This window comes from Oxyura jamaicensis, chromosome 1 (genome assembly GCF_011077185.1).
Source record: "Oxyura jamaicensis isolate SHBP4307 breed ruddy duck chromosome 1, BPBGC_Ojam_1.0, whole genome shotgun sequence".
Taxonomy (NCBI): domain Eukaryota; kingdom Metazoa; phylum Chordata; class Aves; order Anseriformes; family Anatidae; genus Oxyura; species Oxyura jamaicensis.
The window spans coordinates 90,548,390-90,560,879 of NC_048893.1; the positions used below are offsets into that span (position 1 = coordinate 90,548,390).

At 39.5% G+C, this 12,490-nt stretch overlaps 1 protein-coding gene across 20 annotated transcripts in view; it reads left to right on the top strand.

Moving 5' to 3' along the window:
- BBX (BBX high mobility group box domain containing) overlaps window positions 1–12,490 on the top strand; it is a 139,796-nt gene that overhangs the window by 85,587 nt on the left and 41,719 nt on the right. For all 20 annotated transcript variants that reach the window (XM_035315074.1, XM_035315076.1, XM_035315086.1 and 17 more), the window contains 3 exons: window positions 5,239–5,306; window positions 9,326–9,406; window positions 11,679–11,759. In XM_035315074.1, coding sequence (XP_035170965.1) covers window positions 5,239–5,306; window positions 9,326–9,406; window positions 11,679–11,759 — 230 coding nt within the window. The remainder of the gene's footprint in view (window positions 1–5,238; window positions 5,307–9,325; window positions 9,407–11,678; window positions 11,760–12,490) is intronic.

The following is a 12,490-nucleotide window of genomic DNA, read 5'->3' on the forward strand; positions in this document are numbered from 1 at the left end:
TAAAATTTGCCTTTTCCCATCATATCATGGGGGGAGGAGTGCATAATCTTTTTAAATAATAATAATAAAAAACTTTAATCAGTGTAGGTGGAGAGCCTGAACTGGTGAAAGGCAGATAATCTCTTGCTGATATCCACAAATAGCAGAACTGTTACAATCATGACCTTGAAATGCAGAGATATTAATGTTCTTAAATACTGGCAGCTTAAGAACCTAAGAGTCAAGGTGGAAAATAATTCCAAACACATACACTTTTTTTTGGCTTTTTAAGGTTTCTAATTTTATTAAAGTTGATGTATTTCAAACTTTGTTTTATTCTGCATAGTTTATGACAATTGTGTGACAGATAGGATTTTTCTGCTTAGAGACATCTTGATCTAGAGAGTGGAAAACAGTTTTATGGAACAAGTGAAAAAAGGATAAAGAGGGATAAACAGGCTTTTACACTTTTTGGCCAGTTTCATAATGGTATGAAAATTCCTGTAATGGAATTCCTCCTGGCTACAAAGGAACTGTGAAATGTAATTCAAAATACTTTTTCATGCAACATAGTAGTGGTATGTGGGAGACCAGTTCCAAAAACCACAAGCCTCTTCATCCTCTTCTGGTTTGGCTATCAGGGGAGTAATGCTCATGCTCCTTAAAAATTTATTGGCTTAACAGGAAGAACAAGCAGTAGGTCTTGGTCTTGCCTGGCTGCTATCCCCTACTGCTCCTGCTGGGCTCTCCAACTGTAGAGCTCCTGTTAAGAGAGATCTTTAATCAGCAACTGTCAGAGCAGAAGACTTAGGAATTGATAAGAAAATAATCTAATCCATTGTTTTACCTGTGGAGCCATTCACTTCTGGAGAAGGCTCTGTTTTGAGCTAGATGTGATTTATTTTTTTTAACGGCAGACTGAATCAGTGAGTATAATAATTCATAGGGGTCTTGCTCCAGTCCTCATGCCAGTGAAGTTTGGCTATTTCACAAGTATAACAGCACCCATAAAATAATGGGAGCTCCTGACAGAGATGTTAGCAGCATCTAAATCACAACAGGTTTGTCATACCAAATGGATTATGATGTTGTCAGTCCTATACCTGTTCATGACCAGTTCATATTTTGTCGTGTTCTCCTCCCCTGAGCTTCATGTGATAGCTTAATTCAAATCTGACTGTTCTGCCCAGAACAACCTTTTAAAATCCAGGTTATGTACTGGCTGATGAACTAAAATGTCGGTGAACAACCATAGAAACACCTTTATCTTTGAAACGTTGCTGTCTTGCATCTTCAAGGCAGATAGCATCATTAGGACAAGGATTATATGGCAATCCACAGTTGTTCCAGGAAATCTGTTTTACTTGTTGGTAGCTGCAAATCCTTTTTGATTTATTTTTACATATCACATTTCATTTTGGAAAACATTATATATTAAGCATAAAATCTTCATTTCCTTTTCAAGTCCCCCTGTCCCAGGCCATTTCTCCTATTTTTGGCATTCCAACAGCAACCATCCCACTTTTAAGCTTCTTACGTTGACCTGTTGTTGTATGAAGAGCCTGAGGTGTGGCACCATCACTGGGCTCCTGACCTGCAGCATTGCTAGTGGTGACCTTGCTTATCCAGCCTGCAAGCTGTAGTTGTGCGCATTTTTCTTGTCCCCCTTGTGATTTGTTCTGGGGTGTCAGGCAAAGACAACAGTTGTTCTCAGTGTCCATTGCAGCATCTACTGTCACAAGTACAGAGCCAAGTGGGCCACAGCTGTTCTGTGGAAAAGCTCGGGCTTTCTCATACTTCTATAGTTCTGTGTCAGAAGAAGACACTCCCTAGAACAGCCAATGTTCTGATAGAGATGCAAAATTTGTTCTGTAGAAAGCAGCGTAATTCTGAACCCAGGTGAAAGTTAACTGAAACTGTTGCTTGCTGGCCTTCTTCTAGCTTAGTTCTTCCTCCGTTCTTCTTTTCCTCGGATGGAAAACTTGCCATGTTAAACCAGCCAGCCTGCTGAGTTTCTAACCATGCTAGTACCAACAACGTATGTTGTTCCCAAATAGTGAGATGGTGCAAGGTTAATCACTGCTGGAAGCTGTTGAGAAAGCCACCAATCACCTCCCATTCTATAAGTCAGATGTGAGTGCTGTGTTCTCATTACTGTTGATTTAACTGTAGAAGACTATAAAATAGCACTTAATCCTTATTTTTTCGTACCAGTAAGTTCTTAGTGCCGTAAGAGAAACATTATTGCACTGACAAGGTTTGATAAGCATGTGGCCATGTTTGTGTATATACTTTTTGTCTTCCCTTATACAAGCTTATTTTGTAATTTGAAACCTTAGTGGAAAGATTAAGTGCTAGCTCTCTGCTACAGCTGCAGCATAAGTATTCAATTTGCTCAAGCACAAAATTAACTTTCCACTGAGCTGACATTTTTTTTCATCCTTTTAATTTTTATTTTTAAATAAACAGTGTAAGTATTTGCTTACTTGGAGGAGGAAAAAAAAGGTAAAGTAAAAGCCTATTCTTGTCATTTTGTTATAAGCTGTTTATCGGAAGGGCAGAAAACTGAGACCACCTGTTCAGGCAAGAAAATATTTAGAAGTGAGGGAAGAACTTTAGAGCCATAAGCTAGGCGTTCTCCAGTTGGCGAAAACTGAGGAGGAGGAAGACCTCAGGCAACGAAAGTGAATCTCAAGAGAGGAGCTGTGAGCCATTGGTGTAACACGGGCAGAAGAAAGTGCTGTGCTGCAGTGTGTCAGGCAAAGCATTTTCAGGAGCTGTAGAGGAGAATTAATAGTGTTCTAGAGAGTACAGGTGAGAGCTCATCTGATGTGGTTACCCTGCTGACCATTCATGTGCAAGAAAGATGAACTCCACCTGGTGTAACTGGAGAGGAGAGCTACAGGGATCACAATGACTGTGGGAGATGAACACGTGAGATGATGGCAGGAGATCTTGATTTGTTTAAGCTAGTAAAGCAAGTGGAGGATGCACAGGGTGACTCCTGTAGATACAGCAGAGGGAAATACCATTTAAAGAAAACAGGTTATTTGAGCTTAAAGATATGGACACCAGGAAAAAAAAAAAAAAATGTACCTTTACGTAGCCCTCAGTAAATTTAGGCTGAAAACTGAACGAAAACTCGTAATATTTAGAGGACTTGGGTTCTGCAATAGTATTCCAATGCAAATAAAGAAATAAAAAGCAGCCAGCCAGCCCCTAACTGTTGAACATGGAGCTCAGTAAGTTTGTGCTGTACCTGGAGATGTCTTCCAGTGTCTCCTTCGAAATTACTGACTGTTCAGTCAGTGTCTTTTGAGATGCATGTTTAGTTTTCAGTTTTTAATTGCTCTGATTTCCCCTTGTTTAAGGGACAGAGCTGTTGCTTGATCAAGTATATTGATGGTAAAAGGTGCAATATTGACAGCATCTCTTCACTTAAGAATTGTGCTTAAGCATTTGCTGACCCTTCCTGTTTTCTTTCTGTCTCCATTTCTTCAGCCACTCCTTGCTACTAGATTCTACACTTCTGATAATGCCTTGTCTCTTTGCAGAAACTTAGTATCTTCTGTTCCTTTTTTTAAAAAAAGTAAAATTTTTAAAAACAAAACAACAAAGACAGTTCTATCCCTTCATTACATTAAAGGAAAAGAAGTCATTTCAGTTTAACATTGGGTTTGAATCAAGTACTGTCTAGGCTGTGTTCTTAAGATAGTGGCCCCTCTTCTATCCTTGGGATAGTGGGTGAGCTTGGGTTTATTCACACTGCTTTCCTACGCAATCTGAATATCTTTTTTTTTTAAACTACTATTTTAAGAGTGTTAACAAACATTTTTCCTGTGAATGTCAGTGTGAGATGCTGTCCAAGGGAGGAGCTTAGGCAGCATCTGTAGTATTGAATTAGACAGTCCCAGTGAGTGCTCATGTGAACTGGAGCTTGATTGTCTGTAGTGCAAAACCACTGGGAGGTTTGCAGGTATGGTAACACGTCAATTGATTCTCTCCAAAAAACACCTAGGCTTGGCTCACGAGTTGTAATGGGCCACAGAAATTCCCAGCGGGCATTTTGGATGCAGCTGTTGTGTTAGAGGCAATTTAACCAAACAGACGAGGGTAATTGTGCCAGTTAGCTGCCGTTCCAAAGAATGGTCCCAAGCACGTGTAATTTATTGTTGGAGAAATTGTTTTTTATGTAGTTTAGCAAAAGGAAATTGGAAGATGTGAGTACACACTTAGTAAGACCTGGGGAAGTTAATTACCAAAAAATAACGGTGTTTTCAGGAATACAGCAAGGATAATGCTTTTTTTTTTTTTTTCTTTCTCTCATACTGTGGCTGTTGTGCAACACATTTGGACCACAGACTATTTTCCTCTCTCTGTGTATCTCTTTGTTAAACTGAGATCCTGCATTACTTCCAAGGCACTCCCCCCAGATCAGACGACTTGTCTTCATAATGATGAAGAGCAACCACTGTTTTGAGCGGCAAAGCCACTCCATGAGTAATGGAGTGACAGTGTTGATAGCTTTTACTTTTTGCTGTCATTTTTTTCAGAACTTGTGAGGTGCTTGGAGCCTGGAGGCTAGAAACTGTCAGAATCAAACACTCAAAGAAAGAACACACATCTCCATTTTGCTTTCCTCAATTAAATGTTGTATCGGTGGAGCAACAAGTAGGCAGTCACCAGCTTGGCTGGCTGGTGCCTGTGCTGTTCTGGAGTGGAGGATTGAGCGCTTCATGCTTCAGTGCTGTCAGGCTGGCACGTTTCATCACTAAATGCAGCTCTCTGTGAAAGCTGAATTTTGCTTCAGAGCTTGAGCGTGTCATTTTGTTCCATCCCTTTACTCGTTCAGTGGCTAAGGAGGGAAACTGCTCTCTTGGTAGGAGCACCTACTGAGTTGTAAACAAGTGGGATATTAGTGTGTCTTTTTGATATCTGTATGAGATGTATGAGATCATTACGCCTGCCTGTTTTAAAGATAGCCAGCTCCGTAGTGCATATAACCTTTGGCGGTAAAATTGTAAATCCACGCAATGAGGTGTTAAGCACACAAATCCAATTAAATCCTTCAAACAGCTTTGAGAGCCTCTCCCAGAGGGTACAGAAATGGTTATTTGTGATTCTCTTGAACTGCCTTTTATGGCAGCTCGCTCAGAGTGTCTGTGACAAGTAGTCTTCTGGGGGTTTAACACTGCAAATGGCAGGTTCCTTAAACAAGCAAATGAATAAACTTAAGACTTGGTTTTACTCTTTTAACAGATCCTACACAAATGGGAGGCCTAAGTATGCTGCTTTTAGCTGGGGAGCATGCCCTGACTGCACAAGAGGTAAGGAACTCTCTTCTCTCCCTTACCACAAGCCTGCAGTTTAAAAAGAGCTCTGAAAAGGACTGTCTGTCAAGTGGGAAGTGGAATTTAAGACACATCTTAGGTAACCTAAGGTGGAACTGAAGTGTGAGCCTGGTGATGTGAATCCTGTACTCCAGCCAGGACCATAGACATCAGGCCTGGTTTTGATACTAGTTCTGTATTAACTCCACAGACTGATGAAAATGTGATCAAACCAAGCAGGTCTGCCCAGTGAGAGGATGCTGTCGCAGATGGAAGGGTTGAGATACAGTGACTGTTAACAAACAGGCGGTGTGCAAGCTCTTTTGGACAAGGGATTCCTACACTTATGTGCTTGTGTAACACCTCACACAACTGCGGCCTTGGTGCTCCAAGCAAAATAAATACAGAATAATTTCCATAGTCAGTGTAATTACATATGCATTCTGAAACAATGCAAGTACTAACAAGTGATCAAAGTATTGCAGTCTATTCCTATTCACTAAGTCTTTGTCTGAAAAGAACTTTGTCGTTCAGTTGCCATCAAACATTTTATTTTTACAAAAGACTCCAGTAAATAAGAGTGTTTCTGCGTATCTCCAGGAGTGCAGGGATCTCTAGTCTTTCATCAGACTGTTTGTTTATTCATGACCTAATTTATGGGCCAGTTTTGAAAATTGTTCATAAGGTGGCTTGTATGTTGGGTAAAATAGGTAGTCATTCTCCTTTTGATTCAGTGTTCCAGTGATGATTGGATATGGAGGAATATTTCATAGGCTTGTGTTGCCCCTAATGCGGTAAAGTTCCTAAAAACTACTTAGGCCTAGATAACTGAGCAGCACTTCTGACTTGCCATCCTTGGGACAGCAGACAGAGGAGTCAAAAGATGTTCGCTTCTACATGCCTGGACAGCCTATGGTTGGATTTCCATGCTTATGCTTGAACAGTTTCACCCTCAAAACAGCATTTGGGAGGTTAGCAGAACATACTGGGATTTGGAATGACAGGCTAAATAAGAAAAGCTCATGGAATTCATTGAAGAATTGGTATGATTCTTCCCTCTAAAATGGGAAGACTTTACTTGGGTTGTATTGACATGGGGGAGAAACTGGTGAACAAAAGGAACTGTTAAGTATCCTCCATAAAAAGGTGCAGGAGTTGCTTAACTGTGGAAAACATAGACACTGATTTTATATGGATATGAGGCTGTAAATTATATGTCATATGTCTAAAACTCTGTCATTGCTATTAAAAAAAAAAAAAGATGGAATATCATTTTTAAAAGGAATCCTCTAAATGACATCATGTAGTCTTCATTGTTATTGAAGTGTGTGTGTACATAGAAGAACCGCGTGCATGTATGTGGTTCTTAAATTGGGGGACTGCCAGAGTTAGGATCGCCTATCAACATTTAGTTTGACTGCTTGTATATGTATGATTATGCAGACTTGGGTGGCCTTGTAAGCAAACATCTTAAAATACTATTAGCATCTTAAAAATTGTTGATATAAAGGAGGGGAGCGCTGACACCATTTATTCAGAACCTCAGAAATGATGAGGAAAAGGATACTTACGTAACAGCTCTGCTAATCCCGAATAAATGTATTCAACGCCCACTGCTTTTCTGTTAAATGTGTGCTAAATGGATGTATAGGGGCTTTTCAAATCGCGTGGTTAAACTTAGAGTTGTCAGCGCTCCAGATAGCAGGTAACAAAGCGAACATGCACCAGCAGGAAAAGGGGAAAGAGGCACAGTAGTGATGCTTACAAAAGTGCTTTAGTCACCATCTTTCTGTGCTGGTTATGTTCCTATTTTTGTAATTTTTTTTCAATAGACCAGAAGGCTTTTCATCTGATAACACAATTCAGTGTTGATGTGTGATTGATTTCCAAACAGTGTCTTGAGCTCTTAAACAGGCAAGAAAAGTTAAAAACCTTAGCAACAGTAGATGAAGGATATGGATAAGCGATGACTTTCCACCCGATATTTGTGTCCTTTCATCAGTTAAGCAGAATTGTGAGAATATTTTGTCAAACACCTGAACAAAAATGTTTACCAAGGCTGTTCTTGTTACTCTCATTGCATGAGCCAAAACCTCATCCTGCCACTTTTCTGCTAATTAAACAATTGCAATAATCCTGAAACTCCACGAAGCATGCTCCTTGCATTCCAGCTCCCTCCCTGTCACCCCCGCCTTCCCACGGCCGTGAGGACAGTTGCTTGCCTTAGAGCAGCACCTAGTGGTCTCTCTGGTTACTTCCCAGAAAGCCCTGAATTTGTAGCACACGGTACAAAACGTGGCTCCTCTGCCAGTTCCCCCTTGCTGCTGCGTATCGGGACCAGATGCAAGTCTTGGATCATGTAGTGAGGAAGGAGAACTTGTGAGCCAGGTGCTGTCCTGTGTCTCTTTTGTTCATTTCAGAGCAGGCCATGGTAAGTAACCCACAAGGGACTGTGAGGATGTGGAAGCAGCATCCTTATGGCTTCCTCCTGGCTGAGAATGAGCGCTTGTCTGGCCTGCGGTGCCAGGCTGCCCAGGGCCTGCACGCAGTGGTGTTGCCTGGGGTGTAAATCAGAAACAAAGATTGTTCCAGTGCAGCTGAGGATAAGCCAGTAGGAGGAGAGAGGAGAAGAAACGATGCAATGTTGAGTGCTCTCTATTACAGCAGGAAATGAGAGCCATGCAATGGCACTATTTGTACAACCGTTCCCTTCAGTAATTATCGTATCTCTTTGGTCAGGTTCAGCCTGGCAGAGATTAGAAGCCTCAGAGATTGTTAATTTCCCCCAGGTTGGAAGTGTGGGCACAACAGCTCTTGTGTTGCAGAGGCAGAGTCACAGCAGATTCCTGAAGTGAAATGCACTTGTGCACTTGCCATGCGTGAGCATCTGGGGCAACCAGCAGCAGGAGCAGCTGTACAAACTGCACATACTGTAGGCACGGTGATTCTATGGCACTTGGTTCTTGCAGGCAACAGATGCAGTTGCTAGCCAAATATCATGTGGCCATTCACCAATAAACACTATTGACATACTTATAATAAATAAGGTAAAAAATACATTTGCATTGAAATATTTGAAATAACTTGGAATTCCATGAAGAACTGAAAATCATTAGGAGAAAAAAAAAACAACTCCATCTTGTTACTTACCTTTCAAAAATCCCACAAAGCCTCCTTCCTTTCTGCTGTTTTCTATGAGTTATGTTACGTACCATATTTTATATTAATAATGCCTCAGCTCCTAGGAGTTACACATGTAAATATTTTACACTCAAACGTGTCATTTCCTATTCAGTACAATTCCTTTACAGAAGGATGCTTGAGTAACAAATTTCTGGCTAATAAGAGCAGTATGGGTAAGGTCTTATGAAATCAGAGGAGGCTGGCTGTTGGTTTTGGGTTTTGAGCAGTCACTTCTTTGTGTTTTGATTTCAGAAGTTACGATGCTTTATTGTACTGCTTCTCATAAGCACCCCTAAACAGATGTTTATATTTATTATTTGAGCAGTTTAAGGCTTGTGGCGCCTTTAACTACTTATTTTCATGCTGTGAAGTGATTAGCAATTATTTTTGTCACTAGGCAACACTTAGTGGTTTCAAAAACTTCCTTTTTAGCTTCTAAGTAATTAATTTTCTTCAGAATGGAAGTGTAAATTAAAGAGGTAGTAGATAGCATCATGAATACAAGGTATCTGTGTATGCAGCCCAAAATCATCAATGTAATATTTGTTGCATAAGACTCTTCTGCAGTTTGAAATTTTAAAAAAAAATCCCTGGTATTTTCATACTTATTCTTAATAGGCAGTTGTGAACTACATTAAAATGGGTGCTAAGCTGTGTTTTCACCTTTTATTTTGATTCAACCAGGATTCAGTCAGTCCAGGAATCTGAAACGTTACATTGTCCATCTTAAACACGGCATGTTACTGCTGCCTGGTACTTCATTTTGCCCACTGTTGTTCTTAGCTTGAAAGAAAAAACCATTGAGGTCTTACTCTCCATATTCCTTGTTTCAGGTTTCCTCGAGTACTTGCCAATCTGAGGCGACTAATTCTACAGAAGTGTGTCAGAAGTCGTCATTGTTTCAGTTTGCAGAGGTGAGTTTCGTTAAAAGGGAATGGGTTTTGTTTGTGTTTTTTTTTTTTTTTTTTTTTTTTTTCAATAGGTATCTGGTGTTTAGCTGAAAGAGAAATTAAACACCTCTGACTGAAATTCATGGTAGTATTTCTTCCTTGTTTTGAGGTTTGTTACTGGATCATGTATCTGGTAGATGTGTCTGGCTTGAAGTGCGGGAGGTTGTGTTCAGAGACATGATTGAAACCCTAGAGCAATAATAGAGTTGTGGTTTAAGCAGTGATTTAGGATGTGTCATTCCTGCACTTAGGTATTATCTAGAGTCTTACTGACTAAAGTCTCAACAGGTATCTTTGGGTGTCATTTAGCTATTCTGACTGCTTTAGGTCCTGACTCCATCAAAAATAACCATAGTTCTGGAACTTCCAAGATCATCTTCTATTCTGTAACCACAAAACAGCTCTATTCAACTATGATTTGGTTTTGCAGTGTACAACATTTTTGTTAATATATTTCCACTAATAGCTATATAGTGTTACTGAACTGTTTGTTTGTTTGTTGCTTTTGTTTTTAAATACGCCATATTTAATTTAAGTTCTAATGAATTTAATTGACAAAAATAACATGACACAAATGAGGTTGCAGAGAGTCCTTGCCCTTTGTAAGCATCACTTGCTTGTTCAGGTCTTTTTCAACTTATTAAATTATCATAATCTAGTGGCTTAAATGTTTAGCTGTATAAATATTGATTGTACAGGATGCTGGGTGGCATTTGAAAAGGTGTGTATGGAAAGTTTATTGCAGCAGGGGCTTCTTTTATTACCTGGTTTCAGACCAGCCATGAATCTTACTGTCTTAATACTCCTTGCTGTAGACACCTTCATATTCCTCCCTAAATGTCATCGCTTAAGGAGTAGATATATACCAGGCCAGGCATACAGAAAACATGGTTTTGTTTTAACATTAACCCACAAGACCTTGAGTTCTAACTTAAGATCTGAGGCTTTGAAAATATATTAGAAAATGATTAATGCGCTGATGCCTTATTTCTGATTAAAGTTAATGGCCAGAATGAAATACATAACCTGTGATTAGGCTCCTAAACAGCCTGCTGGCTTGTCCTGTTAGGAAATGCCTGGCTTGCTGTTAATGAAAACAATACTTAAAAACAAAAAACAATACTTAAAAGCTTCTTAAAATTGGTTAATTCCAGTGTTAATTATGGTACTAATTCAACATCCATCTTCCAGTATTTCTGAGATACTTTTGTGTATTTAAACTGTCAGTTGAGCAACATAAAACATTGTGTAGTTCCTTTTGATAAGTCTGCTCCTTCAATTTCCCTGTTCCCTCTCATCTAACCAGTACGAAAAATATCAGTGCAGTTATTGAGTTCATTTTACAATGCCCAAGCAGGAAAAAGCCAGAATCATGGTAGTAGCAAGACCTGTGTTGTGTGCTGCAAGATATGCTCTTGCTAAGGGTTCATGACCTCTGCTTTTTCTTACCAAGCAAAGAACTTCAGTGGGTTCCAGGAAACAAGCTCGTCTGCACTGCTAAAACTTGTAGTTTAGAAGTAGTTCACTGATCAATAATTAGAAATGCATATTAGCTCATTCATTTTATTTTTCAACAGTATTAATCAGTTTGTAGTGAGGCTGTGCCTAATTAGTAGGTTTGTGTGTCAGTGTGGTAGCTTTGTGTGTCAATGACAAAATAAATGGTACTTGTACCTAGGTCTGTGATGAATTCAATGTGTAATTTGCAACCAAAAAAATTGACACAAGCTACGTAGGTTTTTTTTTAAAAAAAAAAAAAAAAAAAAAAGTTTCCTTAGTCTCTGGGATAGATCTGATATCTTTTCTAAAAGTGTGTGCATATGTTGTGTCCCTGCCCACACTTATCTTCCACACTGAGCAGCAATTTGTGCTCTATCAGCACCACCATTCTGTGGCTGGGTCTTTTCACTGAACAGTGAAATACAACCTAGTGTTAAGTTTTTGTTGTTAACCCTCTTTTGACACGTCAACGGGCAAACAAAAGCCCTTCAAAAAAAGCTCTAGTCTATTCTGTTGATCCTAGGAAGGTTTTCATTGTGAAAAATGATTCAAGATCACCATTTCCATGTCTCCTGGGAAAGCAGGTATTGTGCTTTGTAGGGGTATGCTGGGACTCATCTGCATGTTCTTTGGTACTGATGGTCTTTCAGTATCATGGATCAGAAATTTCACATGTTGAAGTTTGATAATGAAACTAAAGAGTTAAGCGATGCCAAAATAATTGTTTTCTTGACAGATCTCTTCAAGCACATCACAGCCAGGAGTCCCAGGAGCTGTAAAACAAACTGAGGAGTCTGCATTGTTTCAGTTTGCTGAGGTATAATAGCTAAAATATGATGGGGGAAGATGGGAATAAGCAATGAACCAATAAGGGCTGTCACTGAATGGTTAATCACCCTTTCTCTTAAGAGCCTCCCATCAGTAGATGTTTATCTTCATGACAGCATTGCATTAAGAAAATCCTGCGGGGGAAAAAAGCAGTGATTTGAAGAGATGTCTATAGCATACACAAAAGATGATAGTGGATAAAAAGCTGTAAAAAAATACAGCTGCTCCAGAGGCAGAAAACCTTTGAAAAATAAACTTGAAGACTAAAGGAAGCTTACCATAGCTGCAAGGATATGGAACAGCACTGTTAGGTGGTGACATCTGAGTCTATAAGTTGTCCTCCCTCCTTCATGTATTGAAAATTTAGAGTCCTTAGGCGTTGTTTTTATGAATTTCTTCTCCACATGTTTAATGTGCTTCTACAAATTGATTTTTGACACCTATTCTCTTCTTGCCCATTTGGGGGAGTCTGGTACTACTTGCAGAATCTCTTATGCTGAAGGTATATTTAGGGTGTGTGTGAAAAGAGCTGGCGCTATCCTGGAGGAACGTAAGGGGATGAAAAGATAATGCTGTTGATTATTCCATGTGCTTAAAGAGGTTTGACTACAGACAACATGCTTACTTCTATTAAATGTTGAGCTAATTATATACTGTGCATTTTAGCTTGGCTGGCATGTGCTTTGATGTGTTCCTTAAGTCCAATTAGAAAAAATACAT